This window comes from Salmo salar, chromosome 24, assembly GCF_965601325.2.
Source record: "Salmo salar chromosome 24, fSalSal1, whole genome shotgun sequence".
NCBI classification, from domain to species: domain Eukaryota; kingdom Metazoa; phylum Chordata; class Actinopteri; order Salmoniformes; family Salmonidae; genus Salmo; species Salmo salar.
In genome coordinates, this window is record NC_138314.1 from 39,775,181 (window position 1) to 39,795,000 (window position 19,820).

The 19,820-nt window shown below is 43.3% G+C and overlaps 1 protein-coding gene across 2 annotated transcripts in view; it reads left to right on the plus strand.

Annotated features, from left to right (window-relative positions):
* LOC106585836 (glutamate receptor ionotropic, delta-2) overlaps positions 1–13,299 on the plus strand; it is a 623,881-nt gene extending 610,582 nt beyond the window's left edge. Inside the window, exons 15-17 of one of the 2 annotated variants that reach the window (XR_001324086.3) lie at positions 2,112–2,352; positions 9,447–9,523; positions 12,795–12,926. Coding sequence is in view for 1 of the 2 variants with exons in the window: in XM_014172508.3 (XP_014027983.1) it covers positions 2,112–2,352; positions 12,795–13,223 (670 nt within the window). In the remaining variant the exon portion in view is untranslated. Of the gene's footprint in view, positions 1–2,111; positions 2,353–9,446; positions 9,524–12,794 lie in introns of both variants that reach the window. The other variant, XM_014172508.3, reaches the window with a different exon arrangement.
* Positions 13,300–19,820: the final 6,521 nt, after the last annotated feature.

Here is a 19,820-nt window from a genome sequence, read left to right on the forward strand (position 1 = left end):
TGGGTACGTGTGTGTGCCTGCGTGTGTGGGTACGTGTGTGTGCCTGCGTGTGTGGGTACGTGTGTGTGCCTGCGTGTGTGGGTACGTGTGTGTGCCTGCGTGTGTGGGTACGTGTGTGTGCCTGCGTGTGTGGGTACGTGTGTGTGCCTGCGTGTGTGGGTACGTGTGTGTGCCTGCGTGTGTGGGTACGTGTGTGTGCCTGCGTGTGTGGGTACGTGTGTGGGTACGTGTGTGTGCCTGCGTGTGTGGGTACGTGTGTGTGCCTGCGTGTGTGGGTACGTGTGTGTGCCTGCGTGTGTGGGTACGTGTGTGTGCCTGCGTGTGTGGGTACGTGTGTGTGCCTGCGTGTGTGGGTACGTGTGTGTGCCTGCGTGTGTGGGTACGTGTGTGGGTACGTGTGTGTGGGTACGTGTGTGTGCCTGCGTGTGTGGGTACGTGTGTGTGCCTGCGTGTGTGGGTACGTGTGTGTGCCTGCGTGTGTGGGTACGTGTGTGTGCCTGCGTGTGTGGGTACGTGTGTGTGCCTGCGTGTGTGGGTACGTGTGTGTGCCTGCGTGTGTGGGTACGTGTGTGTGCCTGCGTGTGTGGGTACGTGTGTGTGCCTGCGTGTGTGGGTACGTGTGTGTGCCTGCGTGTGTGGGTACGTGTGTGGGTACGTGTGTGTGCCTGCGTGTGTGGGTACGTGTGTGTGCCTGCGTGTGTGGGTACGTGTGTGTGCCTGCGTGTGTGGGTACGTGTCTGGGTACGTGTGTGTGTACGTGTGTGTGCCTGCGTGTGTGGGTACGTGTGTGTGCCTGCGTGTGTGGGTAAGGTGTGTGTGCCTGCGTGTGTGGGTACGTGTGTGTGCATGTGTGTTTGCAGTTAATTTTGTTTCCTGCAATACCGCAAGTCAAACCTCTGAAATACAACACCGTAAATCAGGGTTCTCAAACTCATTCCATGGAGAACCTAGTGTCTGCAGGTTTTTAGTTTTTTACTTTCAATTAAGACCTAGACAACCAGGTGAGTTCCTTACTAATGAGTGACCTTAATTCATCAATCAGGTACAAGGGAGTAGTAAAAACCCGTGAAAGATGAGTTTAACACGTGATGTAAGTGGACAGAGGGTCACCAGTTAACCTTTACTGTTTTTTAGTGGATGTGATAAATCATTTCCGTTATCTGGACAGCATAATATAATTACAGAAAAGTACTTACACTCTGCTACAAAAGATGTTCATATTTCTTAGAATTACTTTGACAGGCTAATACAGCTGTCATTCTGTGGCACCGTTATCTGGCCGATATCGCCCTCTAGTGTTGGAGGACCATTCACACAACTGCAGAGAATCAGGGTTGGATCTCAATTGTATTTTTTTAATTCCTTATGTCCTCTCCTCGCATTGTTTTTTTCCCCCCTCCTCTGACCTCTTCTAATGCGTTTAGAGAAGGATGCAAGGAATCAAGGAAACGTAATTGAGATTCCGCCGTCAGATCATCATGGAATGTGAAGGAGATGAATCATGCTCAGTGGATTCCTTTGAATAAAAACAACCATCTTTTAGTTTAGCCGTATATATACAGTGCCTAGTGAAATGTCCATCAATGACTCCCAACTAAATGTACTGAGCTTGAGCAATTTTGACAAAAATATTGGATATATATTGCTCTAAGAGTTGGTAGAAGCTTCTTCAAAATGACTCACAGATGTAATGGCTGCCAAATGTGCTTCCACCAAGAATGAACTCTGGGGTGTGAAGATATAGGCAATCGAGACATCATCTTTTTTACTCATGTTTTATTAACATGAAACATTTTCTATAATTTGTCTTTCACTTTGAAAATGTTGAGTAGGTTGTGTAGATCAGTAATTTATTTCCTTTTGAGATTTAACACAGCGAAATCTGAAGACTGTGCAAGGGGTGTGTAGACTTTCACTAGCGGCTGTATATGGCTCTGAGTCTAAGCTACTTACTACAACCTGAAGAAAATGTGATGCGGTCCAATCTGAATGTGATTTCCTGTTCCTGTATACACCTACAGACAATACCAAAGATCTGTCCTCAATTAGTGTGTGTGCGTGTGCGTGTGTGCGCGTGTGTGTGTGTGCGTCCATGTGTGTGTGTATGTCAGGATCCTGGAGCTGCAGCAGAACGGGGACATGGACATCCTGAAACTGAAGTGGTGGCCCCGGGACAGCCCGTGTGACCTGTACTCAACGGTGCACACCAAACACCGCGGCAGTGCCCTGGACATCCACAGCTTCGCCGGCGTGTTCTGCGTGCTAGCGGCCGGAGTGGTGCTCTCCTGTGTCATCGCCATGGTGGAGACCTGGTGGACTAGGAGGAAGGGCTCACGAGTCCCCTCCAAGGAGGTGAGGAGCTGGGGGAGGCCGGGAGGTTGTGTTGTGTGGACTGGGTCTGGAAGTCTGGGTAACACTTGACTTGAACCCTCTGTTTTACGGCTGTGGCTGTATGTCATGTCTACTGTACATGGTGTCAGCGTCATGATGTCACAGATGTTTGTACGTAGTCAGGAGAGCTGTCGTTTACCTTTTTAAACTGTCAGTCAAGTGGTCTGTCCCTTGCTGTGGTGTCCAAGCTATCCACGGCCGGCTGAATGGACGGCTAATAAACAAATGTCTCATTTGGTGTTTGATAAACATTTCATACAAAGTGAAACTCTGGCACACTCCAGTGTTTTTTCCCTCTTTGCCACTGGAACTACATAAGGTGTGAGAACAAACCTCTTCAATATAACTGACATCTGTTGCTGGGACTGCACATGACATAGGGCACGTCCCAAATGACACCCTATTCCCTATATAGTGCACTACTTTTGACCAGGGCACATAGGGTGTCCCATAGGTCACTGGTCAAAAGTAGTGCACTATATAGGGAATAGGGTGTCATTTGGGACGCAAACAAACGGTAGTATATGATGTGAGTGGGTTTGGGTGAAGTGTCACCGGTTTCAAGTGTATTTGTAAAATGAATACAAGGAAAGGGACTGGAAGGAAGGAAGCTCACAAGCTATACTGAAACAGAAGGACTACAATGGAGGGCTAACAAACAGGCAAGTTTTTTTTTCCTCAAGGCCCTCAAATAATGATCATTCTGCTCAGAAATCCCGATTTCGACAGATCCACTGGGCTAAAGACGGACCAGCCCATATGACGTTGGCCCGAACTGCCTTTTGGCCAGTCCAATTCTGGACAGAGAAATCAATGCAGACTCTCAGAAAACATCTGAAGTGTAAGCTACACCATAGAGTCAGATACGAAGGCCTATCAGCTTAAAACAGTACTTTACCCAATGTTAATGGCCTCTATTCAATTCAAATGTCCTTGAACGTTTGACTGCTCACACAAGGTACAGCGATTCATAGTACATCCATCTCTCTCTCTCTCTCTCTCTCGTTCTCTCTCTCTCTCTCTCTCTCTCATATATCTTATTCCACTTGTGCCCCTAATGAGCAGGTAGGCATAGCCAAGGTGTTTTAATCACTTCTAGACCCAAGCAAAGTGGTTCTGGAAATGATTGGCCCAGCGTTTGGATGACTGTGAAATCCTACATAGCAAAGCGGATATGAAATGTACTAACGAGCTAAGCGTAATGCAATTATGTAAAATAAATATTAGCAATGCCCAGTTTAGTGTTAATTAGTCATGTATTAGTTTAAATCTCACTTGGTGCCCTCCACATTACCATGTTGATTTAAATCTCACTTGGTGCCCTCCACATTACCATGTTGATTTAAATCTCACTTGGTGCCCTCCACATTACCATGTTGATTTAAATCTCACTTGGTGCCCTCCACATTACCATGTTGATTTAAATCTCACTTGGTGCCCTCCACATTACCATGTTGATTTAAATCTTACTTGGTGCCCTCCACATTACCATGTTGATTTAAATCTCACTTGGTGCCCTCCACATTACCATGTTGATTTAAATCTCACTTGGTGCCCTCCACATTCCCATGTTGATTTAAATCTCACTTGGTGCCCTCCACATTCCCATGTTGATTTAAATCTCACTTGGTGCCCTCCACATTACCATGTTGATTTAAATCTCACTTGGTGCCCTCCACATTACCATGTTGATTTAAATCTCACTTGGTGCCCTCCACATTCCCATGTTGATTTAAATCTCACTTGGTGCCCTCCACATTTGTCACAAAAGGTGCCGTGTTGAATTGACCAAACTGCAGCGGTTATGTGGATACTCATTCTTTTAATGAAAATACTCAAAGCATCCACAGGAAAACAAACAATAAACGATACTCACGACAGCAACAGTTTTGCAGGCTATACAAACGCAGTGCAAAAACAACTACCCCCAACCCCAAAGAAAAACACACACACCTATATAGGACTCCCAATCAAAGGCAACTCAACACACCTGCCTTCAATTGGAAGCCCCAATCACCAACACAAACATTCACACACACAAAACTGCCACGTCCTGACCCCAAAACTAATACAATAGCTCCATCTGCTGGTCAGGACTTGACAACATTACCATGTTGATTTAAATCTCACTTGGTGCCCTCCACATTACCATGTTGATTTAAATCTCACTTGGTGCCCTCCACATTACCATGTTGATTTAAATCTCACTTGGTGCCCTCCACATTCCCATGTTGATTTAAATCTCACTTGGTGCCCTCCACATTACCATGTTGATTTAAATCTCACTTGGTGCCCTCCACATTCCCATGTTGATTTAAATCTCACTTGGTGCCCTCCACATTAGCATTCCAAAATACTTGTATACACTCTCACAGCTGTAATATGCTGACTGTGAAAGCGGCAGAACTTTCGGTTTCTCATTTTCCCGAATTGAAAAACCACTTTTCACTACGTTCAGACCACATAATAGGGCAACAATATGTGATTATACAGATATACTAATCACAATATTTCACATTGTTCGTCTGCATAATTTAAATCTAACAATAATTTGCATGAGAAAAAGTCCACTTGGTCAATAGTTATTGCTCCAGTATCCAATGGGGCCACTGGTGCCAATGACATCTATAGTGCCACCAACTGGTCTGGTGAAGTCATCTAAGGTTGAAGTGACTTTATATTCACACAGCTACCAAGGACATACTCTATACATAAGCTTTACATACCACATGTAATTTCCCTATGTCCGTAGGTTCAGTTCTGGTAACCAGTTGTTGTTTGCCCCTGGTGGAATCCTCTAACCCGCTGCCTCCTGAAGCTCCCTATGAGCTCCCGAGTCTAGAAGCAGTCTAGTTTACGCGTTAGCTAGCGTCGTCAATTAGCATTTCGCTAGCTAAGTTGAGTTGTTTTACAAGAATAGGACATGACTTAAAGCCTGCAGCAAGCTAGCAAGCCCTCCTCTGTGACTATGTTACTGAGGTATGTTAGATTTGTCTTTTCATTTTAAGTTAAACGTCATTGAAGTTGACTTGTTACTACTGGTTTCAGATCCGAGGTGAGCGAAACGGTCCGCCATGTTGTGTGTTTTGGTAAGGACTCAGAATGACGTCACGCACCCAAGAAGCCTCAACCAATCACGCGATGAATATTAATGGCCGTGTCCGCTGAGAAAGCCTAATAAAGTAAAGTCAATCTGAGAGTGGGGGTCAGTTTACCACTAAGATAATAGTTTTACTCCACTGAAATATATATTTTTAATTTCCCATGTTGAGAGTAATTTATGAAATCCATTACATTGTAGCAGTGGGCTACTGGTCAGAATTGACCCTAATAGGTTAGTTAATGTTATCTGATTAAAGCAGATAAGGTATTAGTTGTGGGTTAGTCATGCAGAGATCCCTCTCAACCCCCCTATCAAGCCACAACCAACCATACACCACCTCCTCTCCTCTCCTCTCCTCTCCTCTCCTCTCCTCTCCTCTCCTCTCCTCTCCTCTCCTCTCCTCTCCTCTCTTCTCCTCCCTTCTCCTCTCCTCTCTCCTCTAGTTTTCTCTCCTCCCTCCCTCCACTCTCCTTCCCTCCCCCTCTCAGCTGGTGTCTGTGTGTTGTGTTCTGACTGGGTCCCGACATCAGAGCCATGCCCCAGGAAGCCACGTGCTCAACAGAATGCCCGTTTCATCTCTTCAGCTTGACAATAATGAAGGCTTTTGATCAGGGCAGCGAGGTCTGTGTTGTCTCAGCTCTGTTCCCCATCATAGCACCCACCACAGCCCTCTACCCTCTACTCACGACCCCATGCACTCACAGCAGCTTTAATGTGTCAGATTGACCAGTGAACCTATCTGCCAGTGGTCCTGGACAAAGAAGCCCAGCGTGCACCCTGCCATCTTTATTAACTTTCAATACAGCGACCCTGTTTGACCGGCTGTGTCTGTGACTGGGGTTCAAGGTCTTTGCAATGGAGAGCATTGAGAATTCAATGTGATTATCCAATCACTTCATTTAGCACTCAAATAGTCCTATCAGAATTGACACTGTAAAAAAAATATTTATATATATTTGCATGCCTTTGATTTTAAAGAATCAATTGAGTTTAAAGCTGGAAGTTTGTTGTGATCTGTTGCGAGCCCTCAGCCTCTTTTGGATATTGAACTGATTTGGCATATAATTCAAATAGAACTGGATATTGAGTGATGCACAAACCGTCTTGCAATATACCATGTATGGAATCCAAGGGTTCTAGCAGTGGCCTAATGCTGCCCTGGTCAACATAGTAGTGACCTCTACACTTCACCCTGCCTGTGGCCCATGTTGATGCTGGTGACCGTGGTTACGGACTGTGGTTACAGTCGGCGGGGTGTTGGTGGTGAGGTCACATCCTGCTGGGCCCAGTGCAGTGTTTCAAAGTGACCCAGTGTGTCTGTAGGGAAGAGGATATGTCTAGGAGCCATCGGCGTCCTCAGCATACTGCACTACTACCTTTTCCTTATTGGTTGTTCCCTCCCCTCCTTAATATAGTTTGTGTCCTAAAAGGCACCCTATTTCATGTATAGTGCACTACTTTTGACCAGGACTTGAACCTATAGTGCTCTGGTCAAAAGTAGTGCACTATGTAAGGAATAGGGCACCATTTTGGACGTGGACATAGTATACATGCTCCCTAGCTCTCTCACACAGACAAAAAAAAGTATTATGTAGCATTATGATATCAGTCACGTTCGGCTTGTCGCAATTAAGCTAGTGTTTGTCTTCAAGGGAAATTACTCCAACCCTCTCTCAAGATATATCCAATGTAATTCAAATGAACTTTGTCCCCTTTGTTGCCTATTTTGCATAATGCCTCAATGATTTCCAATTCATCTTTTCCTTTATGTTTCACAATCAGAGAAATGAGTCACTTAAATATCCAATAATAATGATAATCATAAAAATGTATTATTACGCTGTATGGGAACAAAACACATACACAAACACACACAAACACACACACACACACACACACACGCACACACACACCATCCTAGATGTTTCATTCTCACCTGTCCTCTTTCACACACACGGTCCACACAGCTCACACTGAGCTCCAACCCAAAGCCACGTTAGCTGCCGGGGGATGAGTTGTGTTTGTGCCTCTGTCCTCCTGGTACATACTGCACATCCCAAATATTCTAGAGGTCTGTCCCTGTTGAGGCCTCTGCTTCTATGTGATCACTGTCAGTGTTTCTGTGTTGCATATCTGTGTTGTGTTGTGTGTTGTGTTGGTTGATGTGTTGTGTTGTGCTTTGTAATGATTAACACTGTGATGAGCTCTCCATGTGATGAACAGAGTTCAGTAGAGTTCAGTAGAGTTAGTCCTCTACTACTGGTCACGGATTTCAGTCTCACTCCAATGAGGATTAACTGAACTCTACCCAAGCAGAAATAGGATTTGGGTATTGGGGGGGTCTCTTAAATGAAAGCCTTTTAATGCTTCAATGTTGCATGATTAACTTCCAACCCAATCAGATTTACAGATGCATTTGGACATATCCAGCAGATACAGTGCATTAGGAAAGTATTCAGACCCCTTGACTTTTTCCATTTTGTAACATTACAGCCTTATTCTAAAACTGATTCAATTTAAGTTGAATACAAATTATCCTCATCAATATACACACATTACCCTATAATGACAAAACAAAAACAGGTTTTTAGACATTTTGAAATATCTGATTTACATAAGTATCCCGACCCTTTGCTATGACACTTGAAATTGAGCTCAGGTGCATCCTGTTTCCATTGATCATCTTTAAGATGTTTCTACAACTTGATTGTCCACCTGTGGTAAATTAAATTGATTGGACATGATTTGGAAAGGCACACACCTGTCTATATAAGGTCCCACAGTTGACAGTGCATGTCAGAGCAAAAATCAAGCCATGAGGTCAAAGGAGCTCTATTGTCTGTAGAGCTCTGAGACAGGATTGTGTCGAGGCACAGATCTGGGGAAGGTTACCAAAACATTTCTGCAGCATTGAAGGTCCCCAAGAACACAGTGGCCTGTGTCATTCTTAAATGGAAGAAGTTTGGAACCACCTAGACTCTTCCTAGAGCTGGCCGCCCAGCCAAACTGAGCAGGGCCTTGGTCAGGGAGGTGACCAAGAACCCGATGGTCACTCTGAAAGAGCCCCAGAGTTCCTCTGTGGAGATGAAGGACAACCATCTCTGCAGCACTCTACCAATCAGACCTTTATGGTAGAGCGGCCAGATGGAAGCCACTCCTCAGTAAAAGGCACATGACAGCCTGCTTAGAATTTGTCAAAAGGCACCTAAAGCCTCTCAGACCATGAGAAACAACTTTCTCTGGTCTAATGAAACCAAGATCGAATTATGCCTAAATGCCAAGCTTCATGTCTGGAGGAAACCTGGCACCATCCCTACAGTGAAGCAAGGTGGTGGCAGCATCATGCTGTGGGGATGTTTTTCAGCGGCAGGGACTGGGAGACTAGTCAGGATTGTGGGAAAGATTAATGGAGCAAAGTACAGAGAGATCCTTAATGAAAACCTGCTCCAGAGCGCTCAGGACCTCAGACTGGGGCAAAGGTTCACCTTCCAACAGGACAACGACCCTAAGCACACAGCCAAGACAACACAGGAGTGGCTTCGGGACAAGATCTTAAATGTCCTTGAGTGGCCCAGCTAGAGCCCAAAAATCAAGGGGTCTGAATACTTTCCAAATGCACTGTACGATTGTTCACGTCAATGTTGGGATAGGTCCCTTGCTCATAGACACAACAGTATTAATGTACCACAGATGTTGATGTCACTTGGGGACATTTGGGTGGTGGGTGGTGGCTATGTCTGGCTTTTACGGGAGTGTGGCTATAGGGGGACACTACACACAATGGACACTACACACAATGGACACTACACACAATGGACACTACACACAATGGACACTACACACAATGGACGGCCACTTTGTTGACGATGCTGAGCACAAGATGTTTGATCATGTTTGATTTCCTGTCCCTGATGGCTGAAAGCTTTCATTCCCTTGTTGTTTTGTTTTGTAGATAAGTACACTGTGTTGAGGGTAAAGCGGGCGAGGGAGAGCAATACAAAATGCCATTTTTACATCTCACCCTTCCAGGTATATCTTCGAAGGCTCCTCCTCGAACATACAAAACCCAACTGAGTGTGTGTGTGTGCTGACTGTGCTGTTTTTTCTACTCATCCTGGCCTCCAAAAAAATCCCTCCTTCACCCTCCCATCTGCCCGCTCTCATCCTCTGTATGTCTGTCCGTCCGTCTGTCTGTCTGTCTGTCTTGTCTGTCCCTCTCTCTCTGACCTACGCACAAACACACACACACACACACACAGACACAGGCCGATGGCACTTCCGCCAGGCAACCTGAACCATGCCCCCACCAACATGACACCCCCAACGACATCCCCCTCACCACTCTCAGGACCGCCCCCTCTACCCATTACGCCCAGTCACCCGCATGCTGTGACATTCCACATGCCTTGATCGTCCAACACACGTTCCAACCCAATAACGACCCCTCCCAACCCCCCCCCAAAATGACAATGACCACATTCACTACCCCTCCTGCCACCTCCAGGTTATACCCATGACAGGGCCTTTAAGTACAAGCCCATACGGAGAGTCTTGTTAGAGAAATCCCGAAAAATTCAGTTGTCGAAAACAACTCAGATTGTCATATTTATTGCTTTATGATAACAACAAAACTTTGGCATTGATGACATTTTCTAGTCACGGGCACTGCCTGTCGATGGATGAATTACGCTGCTTTCCTTCACTAGAGGGCTTTTACCATACTCTTTCTGACCAGGGCAGAATCTGGCTTAGTGTGCAGTCATGTAATGAGCTATGATGCCTTCCCTCCACTAGAGGGCGTGTAACAGGTTAACCGGTGTATGCCATGCATGTTTGGCTAAAGACCACGGTATGGATCTGTACAGTCCAATTCAAATGACTGAAGGTGTAGCCACTCAAACATGAACGAATTCTCCCCAAAATGAGCCCTTCACATCGGTCTGGTTGAAACAGAGGTTCATCTCTTAGACTACTTACATGTATTAACTCTGTTTCATATTTAGCTTTGTGTTGCTACACAGAACCCTCTTCAGTTGATCCAAAAGCAGTCTGTTTCTCTCGCCGTACAGCAGTTACCCGTAAGGTAACCTGAATCTCGCAGTCAACAATGACTGTTCTCTCTCACCATCCCCTCCCTTGTTCCTATACGTTCAAACCCTCCCTCCTTCCTCCATCCCCCCTCCTCCCGGGTTTGTGGTGTGACTAGGTCCCCACAAACAGCACCTCCTCCTGCCCCCTCCCCCTCTAAGACGAAGAGGGTAACTGTGGTCCCTTCTGCCCCCTGAATTGCAGCCGGGGCAAGACCCCCCTCCACGCCACATGGTCAGTAGCTGTCCTTGACTCTGTCTGTACCCCTCACCAGGGATACCCTCTCTCAGAATAGAGGAAGGGTGTGTGTTCCCCACCTCCACCTCACAGTACCCCAATCCCTGTACCCCCACAATGGACACAATCATCTCACAAGCTGAGCCACATTCCTCTCAGCACAAGTTGAGCCACATTCCTCTCAGCACAAGTTGAGCCACATTCCTCTCAGCACAAGCTGAGCCACATTCCTCTCAGCACAAGTTGAGCCACATTCCTCTCAGCACAAGTTGAGCCACATTCCTCTCAGCACAAGCTGAGCCACATTCCTCTCAGCACAAGTTGAGCCACATTCCTCTCAGCACAAGTTGAGCCACATTCCTCTCAGCACAAGTTGAGCCACCCATCCCAAAGATGTTTCCCAGTAGTGCTATTTACATGTAGTAGTGCTATTTACATGTAGTAGTGCTATTTACATGTAGTAGTGCTATTTACATGTCTGTATCAACAATCTTTTGACAAATACATTTTTTGTTCAATATAAATATCTGGGGAAAATGGGTAAACCCCTTTCCCCTCTAAAAGAAAATCACTTGATTCACAAAACAGATCATTGAATAAATGTAGCTACCTTGCACTTGAACTATTAATCAGATACAACCATACCCTCCTCATTATAAAACCATACCCTCCTGATTATACAACCATACCCTCCTGATTATACAACCATACCCTCCTCATTATAAAACCATACCCTCCTGATTATACAACCATACCCTCCTCATTATAAAACCATACCATCCTGATTATACAACCATACCCTCCTGATTATACAACCATACCCTCCTGATTATACAACCATACCCTCCTCATTATAAAACCATACCCTCCTGATTATACAACCATACCCTCCTCATTATAAAACCATACCATCCTGATTATACAACCATACCCTCCTGATTATACAACCATACCCTCCTGATTATACAACCATACCCTCCTGATTATACAACCATACCCTCCTGATTATACAACCATACCATCCTGATTATAAAACCATACCCTCCTGATTATACAACCATACCATCCTGATTATAAAACCATACCCTCCTCATTATAAAACCATACAATCCTGATTATACAACCATACCCTCCTGATTATACAACCATACCCTCCTGATTATACAACCATACCCTCCTGATTATACAACCATACCATCCTGATTATAAAACCATACCCTCCTCATTATACAACCATACCCTCCTGATTATAAAACCATACCATCCTGATTATACAACCATACCCTCCTGATTATAAAACCATACCCTCCTGATTATAAAACCATACCCTCCTCATTATAAAACCATACCATCCTGATTATACAACCATACCCTCCTCATTATACAACCATACCCTCCTCATTATACAACTATACCCTCCTCATTATACAACTATACCCTCCTCATTATACAACTATACCCTCCTGATTATACAACTATACCCTCCTCATTATACAACTATACCCTCCTCATTATACAACTATACCCTCCTCATTATACAACTATACCCTCCTCATTATACAACTATACCCTCCTCATTATACAACCACACCCTCCTGATTATTCAACCATACCATCCTGATTATTCAACCATACCATCCTGATTATTCAACCATACCATCCTGATTATTCAACTATACCATCCTGATTATTCAACCATACCATCCTGATTATTCAACCATACCATCCTGATTATTCAACTATACCATCCTGATTATTCAACCATACCATCCTCCTTGACACTCCTTCTTTCTTTGGCCATGCACTCTCCCCTCTTCTCTCACCTCACTGTTCGGTCACTCCACTGTGTCTTCCCCATCCTCCTTCTCTTCCTCCTCCTCCACATTTATCCTCACTCTCCTTTGACCCTGTCCTCCGCCTCCTCTCTCTCTTTTTCTCTGACCCCCCCACCCCCTTCCCCCTCCCCCCCACGCAGGACGATAAGGAGATCGACCTGGAGCACCTTCACCGCCGGGTTAACAGCCTGTGCACGGAGGACGACAGCCCCCACAAGCAGTTTTCCACCTCCTCTATTGACCTGACGCCCCTGGACATGGACTCTATGCCGGCTGCCCGGCAGGCCCTGGAACAGATCAGCGACTTCCGCAACACGCACATCACCACCACCACCTTCATCCCCGAGCAGATCCAGACCCTCAGCCGCAGCCTGTCCACCAAGGCCCAACAGGGCTTCGCCTTCGGTCCCGTGCAGGACCACCGGACTGGGGGAACCTTCAGGCAGAGAGCCCCCAACGGTGGCTTCTTCCGCAGTCCCATCAAGACAATGTCCTCCATACCCTACCAGCCCACTCCCCAGCCCAACTTCAGCTACGGCAACGACCCCGATCGGGGTACGTCCATATGAGGCGAGGAGGAGTAGGCCACATAGTGAGAGAGATGTAAACAAATACACTCACAAAGCTCTATGTACATAGGAATTTTTGTTGCTTGGGGGGGGGGGGGGGGGGGGGGTCTTTGCTTTTGTTCAGTGGGGTTGGGGTGGAGGGGGGTGGGGGGGGGTTGGTCGTCCTGCTGAAACCTGTTGGTGAGAGGAGGTGGGGACTTGAATGTTTTCTTTATTGTCATCATTCTCGTGGTTTTCAGGGGATTTTTGGGTGTGTGACAGGGATCTGTTATCTCTTTTTCGTTCCATGTCATTTATGGACTGCTTTTCTGAAGAAGCATATGACTCCTATGGACACAACAAGGAGAGTATGTTTTTTTAATAACAGAAAACACGTGTCTGTCTGTTCTTGAGATCCACAAATCGGCAATTACCCAATGCTCATTTGGTGGACATTCTTGTCTTTGCCTTTCACCTATGGGACTTCATCCTATTCAATTCTTTGGTGTTGCTCATCAATGCCTGTGCTCCAAATCTGAAATCTGCCCAAAAATGGGTGTCCATTGGCTCAGCTACCCTGCATACTGAGACCTCACCATCTGAGCTCTGGAAACGCTCCGCCATTTTGGTGCATGTAAGACTCTATCAATTCCACTGCACTCACTGCACCAGTGCCCACAGACCTGTGTTTGATTGTATGTAGTTCGGAAATTCTTTCTCACCTGTACTGTGCTGTCTATTTCAAGGTGAGAGCCTCAACCTCTAAACGGACATTTCTTGAGAGACGCATAGAGGCACAAAAAGGACTGAAAATAACTGAGATAAAAGACAACAGAAAAATGACTTTAAAAGCAGCTAAAGCTATTATATGTATTTTATTGAATTTGTTTTGAAAATACATTTTAATGCGTGGAATGTGTTTGGTCAGAAAGTAAAAGAAAAAAAACATTGTTCTGAGCGGTCTACTTGTTTTCTCAGCCAATTTTGAAAAGCGCTAAATGAGTGCTATAGTCTTACTCTGGTTTGCGTCATAAATCATATTCAAGTTGTTTTTCACCTTATTTGTAGTTCTGCCAGGGCTCAGTCAGAAAAAAGTCACATTTCTGTGCGATCATGTCACTCTCCAGTCCTCTAATTGACTGTTGTAAGGGCAAACAGTTGGGTTCAGATTGAGGGTTCAGATTGAGGAGAAGCCCTTTCCGATAACATCCTCAGCACAAGCCTTATCAGTACAGGCTGGCTTCTCCTCGCCAGTCTCCTGTTTCAATAGGATTTTTTTGTCATTGGAACTGTAGAGCTGATGGCAGCCATTTTGAAAGATCTTTCTATTTTATTTCTTAAATGTTAAGGGTACTGTTTATCTAACGTTTTTAAAGTGCCAATTGTTTAGACGAGACCATTAAGGTGAGGTTTGGAGGGAGGGGGTCAAAAAAATAAGAATGTGAAGGGAAAGAGGAACCAAACCGTTTCACTAACGCTGTATTAATATTTAATAATGTTAGTTGTTTAGAATGAGCTTTCAGTTTGTTATCTTAAGACTAAACCCGCAAATGTTGTGCATAGAGAACAGAAGCAGTGTTTGATGCAAGCCTTCTACATGTTATTTTCTTAAGCTGCAGTACGGCTATCGAATGACAATAGGACACAGACAACGTTTAAAGAAGTTTTATTTAGTATAAATGACAGAGACGTTATGAAATGTGAATATTTTACATGTTGACGCTATTTTTGTTTAATAAAAATAATATATCATATGAGCCTTGAGTTAGCAGTCACCCTACACATTTGATTTCCCCCCAGTTCCAGAACACACACAAGCTTTCTCTTGTCATTTTGAGTTCATGTTGATTTGCTGGCTAATAACAGAGGAGGCAAGATCTTAAAAAGACGCATGCACAACTTGCTATGCCCGTAACATTTTTTATTTCATACATAGGAGGTACAGGATTACTTGATCATGTTCAACTGATTATAGTGTACAGTATTTAATATAGGCCTATGTTGTTGTATGTGTTGCATATTATTCAAACGGAACAAACTGAAGCCTCTGTTACAAGTGGCAAAGCTTTCTGTGTATAATTTGTCTAATAAACTTGTTTTCTACAGTGGTATGGGTTTTGTAGTCTTTGCTGTGAATGTGTAGGCTTGCCAGGAAATATTTTTCACTATTCCATTTAAAGACTTTATTTCCAAAACGCTTCATCCACCAATTTTTCACGTGTGTTTTTTCATCAGAAATGATTGCTTATGGCTAACTTAATGTGTGTTTAAAATGTTACTGTTCTTAGACTTTTAATTCATAGATTTTAGATGTTTATAATAAAAAAAAATAATAATAAATAAAAAAAAATAAAAAATATATATATATATATATATATATATATATATATATATATATATATATATAGCTATCTGGATAGAAGCATCTGCTAAATGGCTAAAATGTCAAATGTAAATCATTTACATACAGATCTGATATTACTCTATTGAATTATTTATTTGTTTACCTTATTTTAAATATTGATGTCACAATTGTATAATTTGTACAGTTCTTGAGTTATATGCGTTACCTTTGACTGTGTTAAACCTAGGAGTTCTCTGAGAGTGAGGCTGATATATAGCATTTTGCAAAATTAAACGGATTATTTGGCTCTCTGAAATGAAACCATCAAGTGATAGATTTGAAACAAATACAGTGAGCTCTAAAAGTATTGGGACAGTGACACATTTTGTTGTTGTGGCTCTGTACTCCAGAAGACTGTCAGTTTTAAGTTGAGGGTATTTTCATCCATATCAGGTGAACCATTTAGACATTACAGCACTTGTTGTACATAGCCCCCCCCCCCCCCCCCCTCCCCCCAAAAAAAGTATTGGGAAAAATTCACTAATATGTGTATTAAGATAGTCAATAGTTTAGTATTTGGTATCATATTCCTAGTACCAATGATTACATCAAGTTGGTAACTCTACAAACTTGGGTGCATTTGCGGTCTGTTTTGGTTGTGTTTCAGATTATGAAATGATAAGTGAGAAAGTTACAGACGCACAATTATCAATCCCCCCTAACCTCTCACTATTACAATAACATTTTTATTCACGATGATTCAGGATTATCCGTAATCATTGTAGCATCCACATTAATGTAGAAGTGTTCCAGGTTATGTTCATCTTCGTCCCAGTGAGTTCTTTTTCAATGTCATATCAAAAGAAGAATCCTGCCTATTGGAACAGCTGGAGCCGTTACCGGGTTAGGAGAGCACATCGGTACCACGCAAGTCAAAGTCCTCTTTCTGGAGTTCAATAAGGGAACAGGACATGGTCCTGTAATGGCTGGTTTGTAGCCAATAATGAATTCATTATATTTCTATGTTGGTAGCCGTCTGTTTGTGCCATCATGCCACTCCTTGTCACTCCATGTCATGTTTGGTAATGAGTGATAAGGACAGTAGACTCAAAGACTCAATCATGGACACTCTTACTGAGAATTGTTTCTGCTTCACATTATGTTTTGTTGCCTTTGTGTTGTTGTCTGTGCCCAATAATGTTTGTACGATGTTTTTTGTGCTGTTACCATGTTGTGCTGCTACCATGTTGTGTTGCTACCATGTTGTTGTCATGTGGTGTTGCGGCAATACTGTGTTGTCATGTGTTCCTGCCATGCTGTGTTGTTTTCTTAGGTCTCTCTTTATGTAGTGTTGTGATGTCCCTCATGTCGTGATGTGTGTTTTGTCCTATTTTTTTTAAATGATCCTAGACCCCATCCCCGCAGGAGGGCTTTTGCCTTTTGGTAGGCCGTCATTGTGAATAAGAATGTGTTCTTAACTGACTTGCCTAGTTAAATAAAGGTTAAATAAAAGAAAAAAACAGGCTAGCTGGTTTATGTGTAAAGGAAGTATTTTTCTTTACTCAGAAGAAATTATTCTACACCATTTATGAAACTCTAAGAGTATTAACATAGTGTGAACCTTAAAACATAGCCTAAGAGCTTTAGTTGTGGGGTATTGTGAAATACCCTTTTGTCTGATCACTTCACAATATGGTGAAGAATCTATTCAAGGGGATGTCAGTGTTGGAAGCAAGGAGTGGTATCTTTATGATAGGCTACCTATCATTACTCAAACTAGTGGGTTGTTTCATTTTGATCCACGAAGTGGCGCTGTTTCACTGTCAAACATTTGTTAGATAGTGTTGTGCTATCTGATCGAGAGAGAGACTGCAAAAATATCCTCAGTGTTCTACGTAAAACACTACATCCACCTAAAAGGAAGTGATTCCCAAACCTTCCATAACAGAGCCATCACCTTCAGAGAGATGAACCTGGAGAAGAGTCCCCGAATCAAGCTGGCCCTGGGGCTCTGTTCACAAACACAAACACACCCCACAGAGCCCCAGGACAGCAACAAAATTAGACCCAACCAAATCATGAGAAAACAAAAAGATAATTACTTGACACATTGGAAAGAATTAACAAAAAAACAGAGCAAACTACAATGCTATTTAGCCCTAAACAGAGAGTACACAGTGGCAGAATACCTGACCACTGTGACTGACCCAAACTTAAGGAAATCTTTGACTATGTACAGACTCAGTGAGTATAGCCTTGCTATTGAGAAAGGCCCCGTTGGCAGACTTGGCTCTCGTGAGAAGACAGGCTATGTGCACACTGCCCACAAAATGAGGTGGAAACTGAGCTGCACTTCCTAACCTGTTAAATGTACGACCATATTAGAGAAGCATATTTCCCTCAGATTACACAGATCCACAAAGAATTCCAAAACAAATCCAATTTTGATAATCTCCCATATATATTGGGTGAAATACCACAGTGTGCCATCACAGCAACACGATTTGTGACCTGTTGCCACAAGAAAAGGGCAACCAGTGAAGAACAAACACCATTGTAAATACAACCCATATTTATGTTTATTTATTTTCCCTTTTGTACTTTAACTATTTGCACATTGTTGCAACACAGTATATAGCCATAATTTTTACATTTTAAATGTCTCTATTTCTTTTTAACTTTAGTGAGTGTAATGTTTACTGTTTATGTTGTATTATCTATTTCACTTGATTTGGCAATGTAAACATATGTTTCCCATGCCAATAAAGCCCTTTCAATTTATTTGAATTGAATTGAAAGAGAGAGAGAGAGATTGGGAGAGAGAGAGAGAGAGAGAGAGAGAGAGAGAGAGATGCGTGCACAGCCTATGTATGATAAAGCCTTTATCAAACGTTGCCTAAAGTTGAAGACACGAATTCATTAGTGCCAAAAAAAGCATCCAACCATCCGAATCTGGCCTTTTCCATGAAGACTTTAAAAATACCGAAGTAAATACCAACGGTCCACAGATACATTATTATTATTTATTAATATTACTGAGATGATTATCATCCGTCCAGTGCACCTCGTTTCCCCGGAGACAGAAATGGGGTGAGCAGCACGCAGACTCGATCACGCTGGAAGCCCCCACTGGGACACATTTTGTGCCCATTTTCCAAAGAGTCCCCCAAGCGTATCGAATGGAACATAGAGTCACCATTGTGCCTGCGACACTTTAATAATCGACAGCTACAATATCCAACCTGTTGTTTGCTTTGGGAGCCATTCCAGCCTCACTGGACGGCGGCTTGTAGGTGGGGAGACGGACCTAGGCGCCAGTCTCCTAGCCTCGACGCCTTAAGAATACATGAATAAAAAGTGAAAAGATGAATGTCATTTTATCTCAGAAATTGTGGGATTTGGTCGGCTATCGTGCATGTGCGGGTTGAACTCGCATGTTTAAGATTGCTAAACATTCAGGCTATAGTCTTTCAATTTAATAGGCCTGTGTACAATTTTTCAGCTTCAGAATACATATAGCCTTTCGAATAATAATAATAATAATAATAACTAAAATCATATCTGAAGACATTGACATTACATGAATCTAATCCCGCTATTTATTTATTTGTTTGACTTCTTCTCCTCTATAGTTTATTATTATTATTAGACTATTATTATTATTGTTGTTATTATTCAGTAGCCTTATATATTATCATTTTAACTGAGAGTTCAGAAAGTGACTTTGTGAATGGTTTGCATATAGGCTAGCTGGTTGTCTATTATGATTCATTTATTTAGCAGTAGTTTGTATCCTATTTTTTCTTATTCTTTATTTCGTTCAGATCTATGTCATTTTCTTATCCTTCTATGATTTTGAATGTTCAGAGGCAATAAAGGGAGTGGGTCCGTCTAAAATGATATGCTGCGAGCACACTGTTCCACACTCCCTCACACACATTCCCTCACACCCTCACTCGCTCACACACACACACACACACACAGACACACACACACACACACACACACACACACACACACACACACACACACACACACACACACACACACACACACACACACACACACACACACACACAACCTCTCTGAGCTTGCCACTGCTCTTCTGACAGTATAAGCGCTGTCGAGCCCCCTGCTCATGTTTCCGGTCCCTGTGAAGCTCATTTACCAACAGGGCGTTCCGTAAGTCGGATCAAAAGGTTTTGAACCTGTACAAAAGAAAATGAAATTCGAGATGGCCTTAACATTCATGGAATAGAGGAGCGGTGAATTGA